Here is a 17318-nt window from a genome sequence, read left to right as displayed (position 1 = left end):
AAATCACGAGCAATCCATCCAAGAGATATGGGATGTCATTAAAAAAACCAAACTTGAGAGTCATTGGGTTAGAAGAAGGTGCAGAGGTTTAAACCAAAGGAATAAACAATCTATTGAATGAAATAATCCTAGAAAACTTCCCAGATATGAAAGATGGAATGGATTGCCAAATCCTGGAAGCCTACAGGACCCCAAACATACAAAACCGTAATAGACCAACTCCAAGACACATAATTATGAAGATATCCAATGTACAGAACAAGGAGAGAATATTACAAGCTACGAGAGAAAGGAGGCAGATTACATTCAGGGGTAAACCAATTAGGTTAATGGCTAATTTTTCATCACAGATATTGAAAGCGAGAAGATCCCGGAACAATGTATTTCAAACGCTGAAAAATAATGGATTCCAACCAAGAATACTGTATCCAGCAAAATTAAGCTTCAGATTTGACAATGAAAGTAAAATATTTCACAATAAACAAAAATTAAAAGAATTCGCAGCCAGAAAACCAGCACTGCAAGGCATTTTGAGCAAAACACTACAAGAAGAGGAATGAAAAACAGCACTCAAAACTAACAGTGGGAGGTATCTCAGTAAAGGGGGAGAAAAATAACCAAAGAGGAAAAACTAACCAAATTAAAATAAATAAATAAATAAACATGACTGGAGGTACAAATCATATATCAATAGTAACCCTAAATGTTAATGGCTTAAATTCACCAATCAAGAGACATAGGCTAGTAACCTGGATTAAAAAACCAAATCCAACAATATGCTGCCTTCGGGAGACTTATATGATAGGAAAAGACATACACAGGCTGAAGGTGAAAGGTTGGGAAAAATCATACTACTCACATGGCCCTCGGAAGCAAGCAGGAGTGGCCATACTCATATCGAATAAAATCAACTTCAAACCTAAGTTAATCAAAAGGGATAAAGAAGGACACTATATACTGTTAAAAGGAACCATCCACCAACAAGACATAACAATTATCAATATGTATGCACCAAACAATGGTGCTGCAACATTCATAAAACAAACTCTCCTCAAGTTCAAGAGTCAAATAGACCACAACACAATAATTATGGGTGACTTCAGCACACCGCTCTCTCCATTAGACAGATCCTCCAGACAAAAGCTGAATAAAGAAACTATAGAACTCAATAACACAATCAATAACCTAGACTTAACTGACATATATAGAATATATCAACCATCATCAAGTGGATACACGTTCTTCTCAGGAGCACATGGATCCTTCTCAAAGATAGACCATATATTATGCCATAGGGCAACTCTTAGTAAATATAAAGGTGTGGAGATAATACCATGCACCTTATCTGATCATAACAGAATGAAACTGGAAATCAATGATTAAAGAAGGAAGGAAAAATCCTGCATCACCTGGAAAATGAACAATATGCTACTAAATGATCAATGGGTTACAGAAGACATAAAAGAGGAAATCAAAAAATTCTTAGAGATAAATGAAAATACAGACACAACGTATCGGAATCTATGGGACACAATGAAAGCAGTTTTAAGAGGGAAATTCATTTCCTGGAGTTCATTCCTCAAAGAAAGAAAAAAAACAACAAATAAATGAACTCACACTTCATCTCAAAACCCTAGAAGAGGAAGAGCAAAGCAACAGCAAAAGTAGTAGAAGGCAGGAAATAATTAAAATCAGAGCGGAAATCAATGAAATTGAAACAACAGCAACAACAACAAAAAAAACCATTGAAAAAATTGATAAAACTAAAAGTTGGTTCTTCGAAAAAATAAATAAGATCGACAGACCCTTAGCCATGCTAACGAAGAGAAGAAGAGAGAGAACTCAAATTACTAACATAAGGGATGAAAAAGGCAATATCACAACGGACACTATAGAAATACAGAAGATAATTAGGAATTATTTTGAAACCCTATATTCCAATAAAATAGAAGATAGTGAAGATATCGATAAATTTCTTAAGTCATATGATTTGCCCAGACTGAGTCAGAAGGATACACACAATTTAAACAGACCAATAACAAAGGAGGAAATAGAAGAAGCCATCAAAAGACTACCAACCAAGAAAAGCCCTGGACCGGATGGATATACAGTGGAGTTCTACAAAACCTTCAAAGAAGAATTGATACCAATACTTTTCAAGTTATTTCAAGAAACAGAAAAAGAAGGAGCTCTTCCAAATTCATTCTATGAGGCCAACATCACCCTGATCTGAAACCAGACAAAGACACTTCAAAGAAAGAAAACTACAGACCAATATCTCTAATGAACTTAGATGGAAAAATCCTCAATAAAATCCTGGTGAATCGAATACAAAAGCATATCAAAAAAATTGTGCACCATGATCAAGTAGGATTCATCCCTGGGATGCAAGTCTGGTTCAATATACGTAAATCAATCAGTGTTATTCACCACATCAATAGACTTAAAGAAAAGAACCACATGATCATCTCAATAGATTCAGAAAAAGCATTCGACAAAGTACAGCATCCCTTTATGTTCAAAACACTAGAAAAACTAGGGATAACAGGAACTTACCTCAACATTGTAAAAGTTATATATGCTAAGCCCCAGGCTAGCATCATTCTAAATGGAGAAAAAGTGAAGGCATTCCCTTTAAAATCTGGAACAAGACAGGGATGCCCTCTCTCGCCACTTCTATTCAATATAGTTCTCGAAATACTAGCCAGAGCAATTAGACAGACAAAAGAAACTAAAGGCATAAAAATAGGAAAATAAGAACTTAAATTATCACTATTTGCGGGTGATATGATACTATATCTAACAGACCCAAAAGGGTCTACAAAGAAACTACTAGAGCTAATAAACGAATTCAGCAAAGTGGCAGGATATAAAATCAACACGCATAAATCAAAGGCATTCCTGTATATCAGTGACAAATCTTCTGAAACGGAAATGAGGACAACCACCCCATTCACAATATCCTCAAAAAAAAAAAAAATACTTGGGAATCAACCTAACAAAAGAGGTGAAAGATTTATATAATGAAAACTACAGAATCCTAAAGAGAGAAATAGAAGAAGACCTTAGAAGATGGAAAAATATACCCTGTTCATGGATAGGCAGAACTAACATCATCAAAATGGCGATATTACCAAAAGTCCTCTATAGGTTCAATGCAATGCCAATCAAAATCCCAACAGCATTTCTTGCAGAAATAGAGAAAGCAATCATGAAATTCATATGGAAAAACAAAAGACCCAGAATAGCAAAAGCAATTCTAAGCAGGAAGTGTGAATCAGGCGATATAGCGATACCAGATTTCAAACTATATTACAGAGCAATAGTAACAAAAACAGCATGGTACTGGTACCAAAACAGGCAGGTGGACCAATGGTACAGAATAGAGGACACAGAGACCAATCCACAAAACTACAACTTTCTTATATTTGATAAAGGGACTAAAAGCATGCAATGGAGGAAGGATAGCATCTTCAACAAATGGTGCTGGGAAAACTGGAAATCCATATGCAACAAAATGAAACTGAATCCCTTTCTCTCGCCATGCACAAAAGTTAACTCAAAATGGATCAAAGAGCTTGATATCAAATGAGAGACTCTGCACCTGATAGAAGAAAATGTTGGCTCCAATCTACATATTGTGGGGTCAGGTTCCAAACTCCTTAATAGCACGCCCATAGCACAAGAGTTAATAACTAGAATCAACAAATGGGACTTACTCAAACTAAAAAGTTTTTTCTCAGCAAGAGAATCAGTAAGAAGTAAATAGGGAGCCTACATCCTGGGAACAAATCTTCACTCCTCACACTTCAGATAGAGCCCTAATATCCAGAGTATACAAAGAACTCAAAAAATTAAACAATAAGATAACAAATAACCCCATCAACAAATGGGCCAAGGACCTGAACAGACACTTCTCAGAAGAGGACATACAATCAATCAACAAGTACATGAAAAAATGCTCACCATCTCTAGCAGTCAGAGAAATGCAAATCAAAACCAGCCTAAGATACCATCTCACTCCAGTAAGATTGGCAGCCATTATGAAGTCAAACAACAACAAGTGCTGGTGAGGATGTTGGGAAAGGTGTACTCTTGTACATTGCTGGTGGGACTGCAAATTGGTGCGGCCAATTTGGAAAGCAGTATGGAGATTCCTGGGAAAGCTGGGAATGGAACCACCATTTGACCCAGCTATTGCCCTTCTCGGACTATTCCCTGAAGACCTTAAAAGAGCATACTACAGGGATACTGCCACATCAATGTTCATAGCAGCACAATTCACAATAGGTAGACTGTGGAACCAACCCAGATGCCCTTCAATAGATGAATGGATAAAAAAAAATGTGGCATTTATACACAATGGAGTATTACGCAGCACTAAAAATGACAAAATCATGGAATTTGCAGGGAAATGGATGGCATTAGAGCAGATTATGCTAAGTGAAGCTGGCCAATCCCTAAAACACAAATGCCAAATGTCTTCTTTGATATAATGAGAGCAACTAAGAACAGAGCAGGGAGGAAGAGCAAGAGGAAAAGATTAACATTTAACTGAGACATGAGGTGGGAGGGAAAGGGAGAGAAAAGGGAAATTGCATGGAAATGGAAGGAGATCCTCATTGTTATACAAAATTACATATAAGAGGTTGGGAGGGGAAAGGGAAAAGAAACAAGGGAGAGAATTAAATTACAGCAGATGGGATAGAGAGAGAAGATGGGCGGGAAGGGGAGGGGGATAGTAGAGGATAGGTAAGGTAGCAGAATACAAGAGTTACTAATATGGCATTATGTAAAAACGTGGATGTGTAACCGATGTGATTCTGCAATCTGTATATGGGGTAAAAATGGGAGATCATAACCCACTTGAATCTAAAGTATGAAATATGATATGTCAAGAGCTTTGTAATGTTTTGAAGAACCAATTTAAAAAAAAAAAGAAAAGAACTGACTCTGCTCAAGACAAAGAAATTAAATACCGATCGCAGGCTCTGTTAAAATGCTTATGGGCTAAGTGTTTGGAAACCCTACCATTTTTAAGAGTATGTAATAGTCTTTTCATGGAGATTAAACTGAGTACAGAGAACAATTTTATTTCATTTGTTTTAACACTGGTTTCCTTAATTATGTGTATGATTTTAACTTTGCTTTGCTTAATTATAATGTGTAAAGCACTAAAAGTAAAAGAAGTAATACGTTCAGATCATTTAGCATCCTAATTGTACATTATCAATAAAATGAATTACTGGGATTAATTGTAGCATTCATAAGCGTTGTTGGAAAGTACTTGTCTATGTCTGACTCACCATAATTTCAAAGTCTCATTTCAGCATAGGAAACTACTGCTGATTTAAGGAGTTTTTTTTTTTTTAAAGGAAGAAAGGAAACCTTGGCTCTCATAATTTTTCATTTTCTGAAGTTATTATGGCCTTTCTGTCACTGATTTTCATGGCACCCTAGCGAAGAGTATGTGTAAATGTCGAGACAAATTATTCCATCTGCTATGAAAGTTTGACTCAAGAACTTCTATATCCAGGTCAGTTTGGAAATGATCCCTCTTCTCCATTCCTAGCAAATTTGATGTATCTAATTCTTGAGTGCTAGACCTGCTGAGAGTGTGTGGGAGGCTCTTTGTGGTGTGTGTGTGTGTGTGTGTGTGCGCGCGTGTGCACGCTCATGTGTGTAGGAGTTTTGCATAAAATGCATTTTGTAAAATCTCATCTCAGAATCAGGTCTTTGAAAGGAACTTAATTGAGATCTAAGAAGAAACTAAGCAGATTTCAAATACAAAGAAGCACCTCCAGAGGACAGCTTGGCTTTCACTTTCTTGTTCCTCTTTCATTTCCCTTCCCCGTTTCCTTCCCTGGAATTTGGGCAATGCTGCTCTCTGGGGTATAACATCCTTGCTGATTCCTTTAGCCAACTGTTTGTCAGTGGCTTTGAAGTCTACATATGGGCTGTTTTCTCTGGAGACAGGAACTCAGAATTTGGTAAAACTTAACAGTCTTCCTCCTTTGTCACATCTCCTCCTTGCCCTGGAATTTTCCATTCTTTGTTACAAGTATATGGGTTGTGGATAGCAGATGGCAAGGGAAACAAAGTGAGAAAGATTTCCTAAATGATGAATTTAAATGGCAGTGTAAGACATTTTAAGAATGGCCTGAATTTATGAACATAATAGCTCATATGAGCCCAGTAAAATTATGTCAAGATAGTATGGATAAGGTGGGTAGGTTCAAAAGAAGCCTTGACTGCTTCATGACAATAATGTCCATTTATTTGTATTTATATTTACTTACATATTTGTATTTTTTTCCGTATAGGGGTTCAAACTCAAAGCCTCAAGCATGCTAGGCAAGCATTCCACCGTTGAGCTACACACTCAGACAATAATGTCCATCTAAATTTAACATATAGTACTGAGAACTGAATTAAGGCCAATTATATGCCATGCTTATACATTTAGGTCAAAATGAACCCAATATTATGTATAACTAAAATGAATAATAGAAAAAAGAAAAATGAAAAAAAAGGACATATTATCAGTTGTGAGCCATCTGGACTAGAAAGCTTTATCAAAACTCCAAGGAAGAGTTGACGGTTCCATCAATTGGGACCAACTCATGAGGTGACTATAGGCGGTCGCTACTAAGTATGACAAAGGAACTTTTAGAGACATGGAAAAATATTCTCAATAGATTTTTGTTTGGCTTCAAAAAGGATACGTGTAGATATGTAAAAATATTTTAGAAAAATAGGACTACATATGTATAAGAAGAGTAGAAAGGTATCTTTTGGTGATGGGGTTATGAAAAATATTAATTATTAATAATCTTATTAATTATAAATAATCTTCTGTTTTCAGTAGTCTTCTCAAAGTGCATAGTATAGGAAAAATTGAAAAGAAGAAAAAGAATGTTATCGGCTTAAATTCCTGTTTCCATTATTGAGTGGGATCTCCCTGAAGGAAAGTATACTGTGTTAGTCATTTTGTTTCCCAGGCATCTAATACAGTCAGCGTAATTTAAGTGGACCATAAATATTTATGGAACTACAATAAACCTTTTGTAGCTTGATGCTATTTTAAAAATTTTTGTCATTGTAAGCAAGTGGCTTAGAAAAGCTATATTGAACAGTTCAGCTTCACATCCATCTCTCTACCCTCTTCCTACTTCTTAAAGGAAATTTCTTTTTAAATGATTTCTCCTAGGTCCACTCGTGGCTATAGCTACATTTTAGGTAATATAATTTTACTTCTATTGCTTGACTCATCCTTGTTAAGTTGATTCTAAAAACAACCTGATATGGAAGAAAAGAACTAAGCTCACGATTACTTAGCATCTCATCCCTCACTTAATGGTTGTATTATTTTTAGCTCATCTATTATAATTTTATAAGGTAAAACTAGTATCAAAGATACATGTAGAGAATGCTACACAAATACTTAATGCACACCACAGTGAGATTTCTCAAAGTGAACATAGGTACAGAATCACCCCTTGGATGAGTAACCCGGTTATTAACAGCATCCTGAGGCCTTCCTTGTGTCCCTTCATAGCCACTAACCACTCTCCTCACCAAAGGTAACTAGAGTTATGAATCATATTACAATCAATAATTTGAATTTTCCATCAATAGTTTGAACTTTCTGTAAACAGAATCGTAGAGGATGTGCTTCTTTGTATGTCGGTTTCTCCGTTGAGCATTGAGCTTGTAAGACTCATCTATGCAGTTGCATGATACCACAGTTCATTCATTCTCATAGCTACATAGTCCTCTACTGAATAATTATCTCACAATTTGCTCATTTATTCTCCTATCAATGCATTCTTTTATTAACCAGGCATTTCCTGTTTGAGATTCTTAATGTTTTAAGGCGTCTAATATTTTAATACTTCCATAGGCATCTATGTGTATGTCCTTTGATGTATATATTATGCATTTCCATTGACTATACCATCAAAAGTGGAATTGTTGAGTTTCAGAATAGAGGTATGTTTGGATTTGGTAGATGTTGATGAAATAATTGTACCAATTGAGAGTCCTATCAACAATATAGGACAGGTCAAAGTGTTCAGTATCTTCCCAAGCAGGTAGGCTTCCCAGTGTTTTAAAATACAAAATTCTGGGTCAGGTAAAATGGTGTCTAATTTTGGTGTCAATTTGCAGGTCTATGAATGATGTTGAGCATCCTTTCATGTTTATTTTCTCTTCATGTATTCAAAATACAATCGATCAACAGATACATGAAAAAATGTTCAACATTTCTTGTAAATTTCTTGGGAAATGCAAATCAAAACCACTCTAAGATTTCATCTCACTTGGGTCAGAATGGCAATATTAGGAAATACGAAAATGCAGGCATCATTTCTCTTAGCCTAAATACAAATTTGGAGAGCTTTAACCAGTAAAGTCAAATCTCTTATATGCCATGTAACATTCAAAAGCAGTTATCAAGAATACAAGCAACAATAAGTGTTGGTGAGGATGTCAGGAAAAAGGTACACTCATACATTGCTGGTAGGACTGCAAATTGGTGCAACCAATCTGGAAAGCAGTATGGAGATTCCTTAGAAAACTTGGAATGGAGCCACCATTTGACCCAGATATCCCACTCCTCAGTCTATACCCTAAAGACTTAAAAACAGCATACTACAGTGACACAGCCACTTCAATGTTTATAGCAGCACAATTCACAATTGCTAAACTGTGGAAGCAAACTAGATGCCCTTCAATAGAGGAATGGATAAAGAAACTGTGGTATACATATACCACATATACCAAAGGACGTACATACCTCATATATACATATACACGATGGAATATTACTCAGCATTAAAAGAGAATAAAATTATGGTATTTGCAGGTAAATGGAGGGAGTTGAAGAATATCATGCTAAGTGAAGTAAGCCAATGCCAAAAAACCAAAGGCCGAATGTTCTCTCTGATAAGTGGATGTGGACCTATAATGGGGAGGGGCATGAGGAGAATGGAGGGACTTTGATTGGGTAAAGGGGAGGGATGAGTGGAAGGGGCATGGGAGTAGGAAAGATGGTGTAATGAGATGGATGTCATTACCCTAGGCACATGTATGACGGCACATATGGTGCAGTGCTACATCATGTACAACCAGAGAAATGAAAATGTGTGCTCCGTTTGTGTACAATGAATCGAAATGCATTCTGCTATCATGGATAACTAATTAGAGTAAATTAAAAATATTTCAAAAAGTCTGAAAAAAACCCCTTACTTTTGAAGTGATTTTTCAAGTTTCTGTGCACTTTTTAAGTTATGTGTGTGGATTTATGTAAGTTCTTTAAACATAATATATAAGAGTTCTTTGTCAGATAAATGTTTGTGACTATTTTCTCCTACCTTGTAGCTCAGCTCTTCTTGCTCTGTCTTTTGATAAAGAGAAGTTCTGCAGTTTGATTTATCATTCTTTTAGGGAACTCATGTCATATCTAGAAAATTTTTGCTAAATCTAAGGTCATGACAACATGCTCTTGAATTCCCCTTTGGGCAGCTTTATTATTCTATTTTTCATGTTTATATCAGAATTCATTCAGAACTAATTTGTACAGTTGTAAGAGGCATCAAGATTGTTTTTCAACTCATGGATACATGTTTGACCCAGCAACATTTATTGAAACTGCTGCCAGTTTCAATAATTTAAAACTGCTACCAGTTCTCCCTTTGCACTACAGTGCCACCCATGTCATAAATAAAGTGGCTGTAAATGTGTGGGCGTTCCTGAACTCTAGTCCATTTTTTTTGACCTATCCATCTATTCTGCAGCCAACACCACATTTCCTTAACTGCCATAACTTTCTAATACATCTTGATATTTGTAGTGCAAATCTTTTTTTTTCTTTGCTTTTCATGGTTATTTCTATTAGTTTTAGCTCTTTTCATTTGCACTAGCTTTTGCAAACAGCTCATCAGTTTTCAAACACACATAACTCACATGCACCCAAACAAAAATCTATTGGGATTTTTTATTGGGATTACATTGAATTTTTCATTAGTTTGGGCAAAACTTATATCCTTACAATACCAAGTCCATCATCACCAACCATTACCATTCCATTGTGTATCTTTCCATTATTTAAAAAACAAATTGTAAATTTTCTCCCTGTTTTTTTTTTTTTTAAGTTTTCTGTGTAGAAGTGTTGTACTGTACTAATTAAATTTATTTGTCCATATTGGATGCTTTTGCAATTGCTTTTTTACATTTCATTTTTTCTAATTAGTTGTCACCAGTCTACATGCATAAAATTGATTTTTATATATGGATCTTATATATATTAACTCACTAAATTCACTTATTCTAATTGTTATCTGAAGCTTTTAGAATTCTTTGTTATGCATGTTCTCAAAGTCCATATACAGTTTTCTAGGTGAGAATTTTAAAATTATTTTTGCTTAATCTCTTTTACAGTTTGAAATATTCATCCCATGTATCAGTGGTTTCACAGTCCATAATTACAGATGCTTAGATGGAAGCTTAAATAGTATCTTCAAGTGGAAGTTTAATATATATGAAGGATAAATAAAACTGTGGAACTCCTGAGGAAATTCTTCAGGCTCCCAGAGTCTTCCCAGATTGGTCCAATTTTTTTTTTCCCTGCCATTTTTCTTCACCCAGCTTCTATGTACCTTTGCCCTAGTTAACTATCTGGGATTCTGACAGATAATATTGCTACTGCCTATTTGTAGTAGCTATTGCATTCTTACCATTAGCAACTTCATCTGCCTTGTGTGGGGATTCTTAATGCGATATTCTAGACTTAAGTCCATAGTAACATATGTTTAATTTCTTTTTTTAAAAATAAATTATTTGCATATATTTATAAATATTAAATAAATAAAATTAATTTCTAGTATATAATGAAATGGATATTTTACAATAACTTTGCCAGGGAGTCCTGACATTTAAACTCACTAAACCTCTGGGGTCTTATGTCTAGGTTGGGGTATTAATAATTTTCATCTTATAATATTATGAGAATTAAATGAACAAAGTGCTCAATATCACATGCTTTTATGATTAGCTCTCCATGTTACACAGGTAATTAGTGAATTAGGAAATACTAAAACACAGGCATCATTTGTCTTAGCCTAAATACAAATTTAGAGAGTTTTAACCAGTAAAGTCAAGTCTCTTAGATGCCATGTAACATTCAAAAGCAGAGTGCTGCTGAAGTCACCTAAAGTTTTAATACCACTTATCCATGAGCACTGTACCAGGATTTTATCCCAGGGAATTTGCTCAATAAACATTTAACAAAGAACTGACAAAGAGACATTATCAGATTATTTCCTGTGCCTTTGGGCCTTGTGACTGGTGTAGCTCCTACCTTTAGTGAACAGCAGGAAATAGCTTATGCTTTAACAATTTCTGATGGAGGAGCACTCGCAATGTAGTAGGCGGATCACTAGAGAATAAGCTCATTTATTTAAAAGACTTTTCAAATATTAAATTAGGAGGCTTAAGTCTTGAGCATTTGAGCCTTTCCCAACATTTCCATCAGGAGTAGAAGAAACACAGGCAAATATTAAATAAGTATAAACGGTGTTTATTTGCAAAATGCTTGTCATTTTGCTAAGCAGAAAGATGGGCCATCAAGGAGAGTGGAAATTATATAAGTCATAACACTGGATATGAAATAGCCACCACAGGGTCTGGCACAGTGTAGCTCTTCAGAAAATAAGAATTCTTGTTCTCTGCTCCCTAGGCTGTGACTGCTTGACATCAGCCAAGAGCCTGTTAAATTGCTGCAGTCCCAGCATGCTACTTCAGCAACTCTGCCGCAAACACTGCCTTTCCAAGAAATGCTCCCTATCCTGGCTCTCCTACTCACTGCTTCTGAACTTCCTGATTTGGCACTTATTATCTACTGTCCAGTATCCTCCAAATTCTTTCCAGATGTTTCATCCTATCTCCTCCAAACTGGCTTATCAGCTCCTTGAGGGCAGGTTTGGTTTTACACTTTGATTTCACTGTGTGCTAAATGATGAATCTCTTGAGTCCCCCATACTGCTCCATATCACATTTTCTACTATAAGGTTCAAAACTCTATCTGATATCTGGAATGAAAGCCAATTAGAGAATGTGGCACAGTCTTCTGAAGCAATAGTTTGGGTCAGAAAATACTAACAGAATTCTAGTCTACGAGCAATGTCTAATCCAGGTAAATGTTCATGTTCACTCCTGCTTCGTGACAGCAGTCTTTTTATTCAGCAAAATTTCCTTCTATGTTTTAAAGAGAGATGCATTCAACAGGGTTCAAATGTTGCCTCTTAATGGTTGTGTGGTGTTGGGGAAGTTACTTTAATTTCCAAAGCTTTAGACTAGTCATTTGAAAAAGGTGGATAATAATAGTATCTATCCTTCATTGGTTAGGAGGTTCACAAAAGAGAAATCACGCTAAGTATTTCAGTAGAGGACATTTTTATGAAGAGTTGTTTCCCTGGCATTGGAGGGCAGAATGAGCCAAAAGGGAGCATAAAGGTACAGCAGATATATAATAAATGAAGAGGTGTGGCTAACCTAAGAGCTGGATCCAGAAAGGAAAGAAGTGACATAAATGCTCAGAGGAGGAATTATGAAGAGCCTCAAGAAGCCATGGCTCTGACTTTGGGGTGCTGGTACCCCCAGTTGATGCTGGGATTTCTGAGGAGGCCCAAGGAGGCTGGCTCTAGGAGTGTCTAAGAGTCTTAGAGCTAAAAGCCACTGAGGCGGGCTGCCTCCACAGTTGCAAAGCCTGGACAGCAGAAGCAGCCTGCCTTCTCCCCTCCTCCTGCCTGCCAGTCTCCCTCTGGTGCCATGTATTGGCAGAAGTCAATAAAGTTAGCCGGCAAAGAAGAGTACGAAAGAGTGGTCTGAGGCTTAGAGAAAACAGTAATACTTGTTTTTTATTAAATAGGATAATAATGTCAAACCCCAAAATTCACCTTAAGAATTGCTTATGATATTGCACTAAAGCATTTAGCTCAGAGAATGTGATTAATACATTTTAACTACTTATTATTACATTGGTGCAATAATATTATTACAATTGGTGAAAAATTGGTTTTTATTTTTAATCAAATGAGCTAGCAAACATTCTTAACTTACTACATTAGTATTAACAAAATTTGAAAACATTGACCTATTTGGGACCACAGAATAAAGTTTCAAATATTCCCCAGCAAATTCAGACTCACGTCACTCCCAAACACAGGAGTTAAACAGCATTTTAAGACATGCTTGACCTTTCAAAATCAACCATCAGGTGCTTATTTATTTGTCCAGAAAATGAAATTCATTAACATCACAGGCTTTCATTGTTAATTTATATGTGCATTATAAGGTTTGTCACTGATTTCCTAATTAGTGCTTTTAGAATCTTTCAAATTTGACCAATTTTTCTCCATTGTGTTTCAGGACAGAGCAAGCAGAATGTTTGGCAGACACACATTCCTTTTCTTGGTCTGAAAGAAGGAGTTCCCTTACCACCAATCAGCATGGTGCAGATGGAGAAGATCTTCTCTGCATCTGTGTTAGCAGAGACGTTCCCAAATCCCACGCTGGTGAGGCTGCTAAGAGTGAAGTACAGAGCGGCGATATAGGCACTTCGGATGGACGGGCCCCCCAAGGTATTGTTGCCATAGTAGGGAGATTCCAGTCTCTTTCCCAACTCATGGAGCCAACCTGCAATAAGGAAAAGAATAAAAATTTCAGATTGAAAAGTAAATCTTGGCATTAGCCAATGTCTGTGTAATGATACACAGGGACAGAATAATTTGCTCTAGGAAAACATGAAAGAAAGTTAAAAGGAAATTAAGGCAAGGTATCAGATTTTATTGCTATGAAAAACAAAGACATTATTTTTTATGCACACTGTTCTGTATAATACACACTGCAGAGAAATACACATTTGAGAATGGACTGGTGGCCAAAGCTAAATGGGTTACCTTACAGCAAGAAACTACCTGCAGAGCTTGAATTAGGGACGGCTACTCTCTGCAATGGTACTGTGAATTTCACTAGCCCCATTAAGCTCCTTTCAATGGAAATTTTAAGAAATAAAGGGGTTGCCTATTTTAAAATCTACATGGTGATAAATAACAGGAACCATGAGAGTTTAAAGTTCACAGGGTGAGGTGGGCTTTGTTTCTATTCTATAAGACCCTTCCCCATTTTCCCCATTCATTTGGACTGATATTTAGTGGCTTTATGAACCCCAGCTTATGGTTCCTCATTCGGGAAGAGTCTCTGCAACCTCATTTTGCATTTCTGGCTGGGGGGAAACTTGCCTGTAATGGAACTTGATGCCCACTCAGTCGTTTTACACTTGTGTACATGTGTCAAATTTTACCAGGTTAAATGCTTTAAATGCCTACTGTATATCAATTATATTGTGATAATTTATTAAAAATATATATTAATAAAGAGAGAATAGTCAATACAATATTAACAACAGCATTATCTAAAGTGCTAACACAACACAATGACTTACATTAAAATCCTTTATTGAAAATATTTGCCTTTTAAGATTTTATATTTTATAATTATAATATTTTATACTTCTCGGTGTCTCTCTATGTAATATGGAAGTAAGGTTCATAACACTGGTTAATGGATATTATTCACAAACCACCACTTTCTTATAAACATTTCACTAAATGACTGTCAAGGAAGAGATGGAAAAACTTAACATTTTTTAAGCAGTAATAATACTTTAAAGTTTTAGACTATGGAACTGTGCTGGGTAATTAAAATGCAAATTTGAAGCAGCTGAGTGTTCCCTGAGACCCAGGAGAAATGCTCAGTGGTGAGTACTGTGCCCAGTTCACCCTGTCTCTAGAGAAGCGTTTCCTAACTTTTTGTTTGCATCAGAAACATCTAGAGGGCTTGTTAAACAGATTGCCAGGCCCCATCCCTGGCATTCCTGGTACAGTAAGTGGGGAGGCTGGGGAAAAGGCTGAGAAATTGCTTTTGTAACAAGTTCCCAAATGATGCTACTGCTGCTGCTGCTGCTGGACCACACTTTGAAGAAGTACCACTCCATAACAGTGGTTCTCAAGCTGGCTGCAGATGGAAATCTTAAAAACACAATGCCCAGGCTCCACCTCAATTAATTAAGTCAGAATTTCTGCTGCCATGTCCAGGTATTGGTATGGTTTAAAAGCTCCCCAGTAAAAGCCAATGTGAAAGGAGGACTTAGATTCACTATACTCTAGAACTTAGCAAACGCCCGACAATAATAGAATTTAATAAGTGTTATTTTAAAAAGCAAATGCATTCATGAATAGATAAATGGTTCTTATCTTTATGATGGTGTGAGATTAGATGATAACACTTATGCAGATAAAAACACATGGACATTGTAAATTTGTATTGGATTTATACACAGAATATAACAAGAACATTTTTGATGATAGGAAATGATAATAAAATGTAAAAACTTTATGCTATAAAAGATGATCCCATTAATAGTTTGCAGCTATTCACCCTATCTAGAAAAGTTTCATGGAAGGTATAAGTGCTAGATGCAAACCCAGATTTATGTCTACACTCTGCTATCTATATGTTGTAGGAATCACAAACCTCTTTAAGTTTGTTTTCTCATTTTTAAAAATAGAGATTCTAACTTGTAAGGTTGCACCAGCATTAAATGAGATGCCATGTGAAGAAAATGCCAACCACTGCTACTGGCAGAGATTTGGGGTACACTATCATTGTTGTTGCCTTCTTTTGTTACTTAAATTGGAACATACCATCACAAAATTCAGACAGGTAAGAGAAAATATGAAGCCAGAAATGAACGGTAATGGAAAAAAGGAAAGTGGTGACAAAATTTATTAGGTAGAACACTGTAGTGGCATGTGATATAATTGAGCATTTCCTAACTTATAGATTCAGGAAGAAGATCCAGCAGACAGTAGTTCTTAAATTTGGAGAGTTGTGAATCTAAAGAAAGTTGTGACTTCTCTTCTCAGAACAATGTGTGCCTGGGGAGACACACACACACACACACACACACACACACACACACACACACTTCTGGACAAATTTTCAACTGGTCCATGGCTTCCTAGAGCTCTTTCAAACATGCCTAGTCCAAGGACCTAGATTAAAAACTCTGTTCTAGAATTTTAAGTGATGGGAAGGAGGAAGAGGTAATAAAGTATGACTTGGTAAAACTTAGCTTAATCTCTTACAGAAAAAAATGATATAGAAATAAAGATAACTTATTTAAAAAGAAAGAGATATCACAAAAGCAAAGCAGGTGTGCACTGGAACACTTTGTTAGACTTCTGTGCTCTGTGGGAAGACATTCAAGACACATTGGTAAAATCAGGAAGCAGGGATGACATCTGTATTCTTCAACATGTTCAGGAGGAAGACTGCTGCAGAACAGTGCTCTCATGGGCATCTGAGCATTGTTGAGTATGGACAACAATGAGATGTTGGGTAACTGATGGGCTGTCTGTTTTTCAGGAGTCATCCCAGTTGTGCTCTGAAAGGAATGTCATATCATCTCTGCATGACAAATAAGTGATTAAAGGGGCTTGTCCCTTTGTTCCACATTGGTCATTTCTGCTAATAATAGGGAAATCTAAGCAGCTGAAAAATGTCACTTTGCCCTGAGAGTAAATACTGCATGACCTAATTTTTATTTTAGTTGATGCATAGGGGAAAAAAACAAAAAACAAAAAAAAATCCACCCTAAAGCTCCTGCTTCTTCTCAGCTGGCTCTGCTACACAGTCAGAACATGAATATACACACAACTGGACCCATTTGTTCATGTTTAGTTGAATTAAAGCACTTATTTAATTATGGAATTCCTAGTTATCTCATGAAAAAAGTAAAAAAGCTAGCTAGTACATTTGCTTAAGAGTCTTAATTTGAACAAAAAAAATGAAACATGTAAGTATTCTCTGGACCAAATCAGTTTTCATATCAATTGATTTTCTAAATAAAATAGGGTATAAATTTATGTTAGGATAAGAGATGATAACCTCACTCGATGCCAGTTCCTTGACATATGTGTGAGATTGCCTCTCAGAGGGGTCCAGGGAGCAACACACAGATGAACAACAGACCTACTTCTTGTTGATACTGTATCTCTTTTCTGTCTGGCCAACTGTTCCATCTATTTTGAGAAACATCTTGTTTGCTAAAAAGGGTTGCTACTAAACTGTGTTACAGCTGACAGAGCAGAAGTAATAATGATCATGAAAAAAACTGGTAACTTGGAAAGGAGGTAACACCCACAAATCCGGGGATTGGCTATGCAGGCTAAATAAAACTTCTTCACAGAACAGCT

The 17318-nt window shown here is 36.2% G+C and overlaps 1 protein-coding gene across 1 annotated transcript in view; it reads right to left on the bottom strand.

The window, feature by feature from the left end:
- Kcnh8 (potassium voltage-gated channel subfamily H member 8) overlaps positions 1 to 17318 on the bottom strand; it is a 347812-nt gene that overhangs the window by 66842 nt on the left and 263652 nt on the right. Inside the window, exon 8 of the mRNA XM_076868474.1 lies at positions 13498 to 13695. Within this exon, the coding sequence (XP_076724589.1) occupies positions 13498 to 13695 (198 nt within the window). The remainder of the gene's footprint in view (positions 1 to 13497; positions 13696 to 17318) is intronic.

Source organism: Callospermophilus lateralis, chromosome 1, assembly GCF_048772815.1.
Source record: "Callospermophilus lateralis isolate mCalLat2 chromosome 1, mCalLat2.hap1, whole genome shotgun sequence".
Lineage (NCBI taxonomy): Eukaryota > Metazoa > Chordata > Mammalia > Rodentia > Sciuridae > Callospermophilus > Callospermophilus lateralis.
Note: the sequence above shows the minus strand (reverse complement) of the source record. Positions and strands in the feature narration are given on the sequence as shown.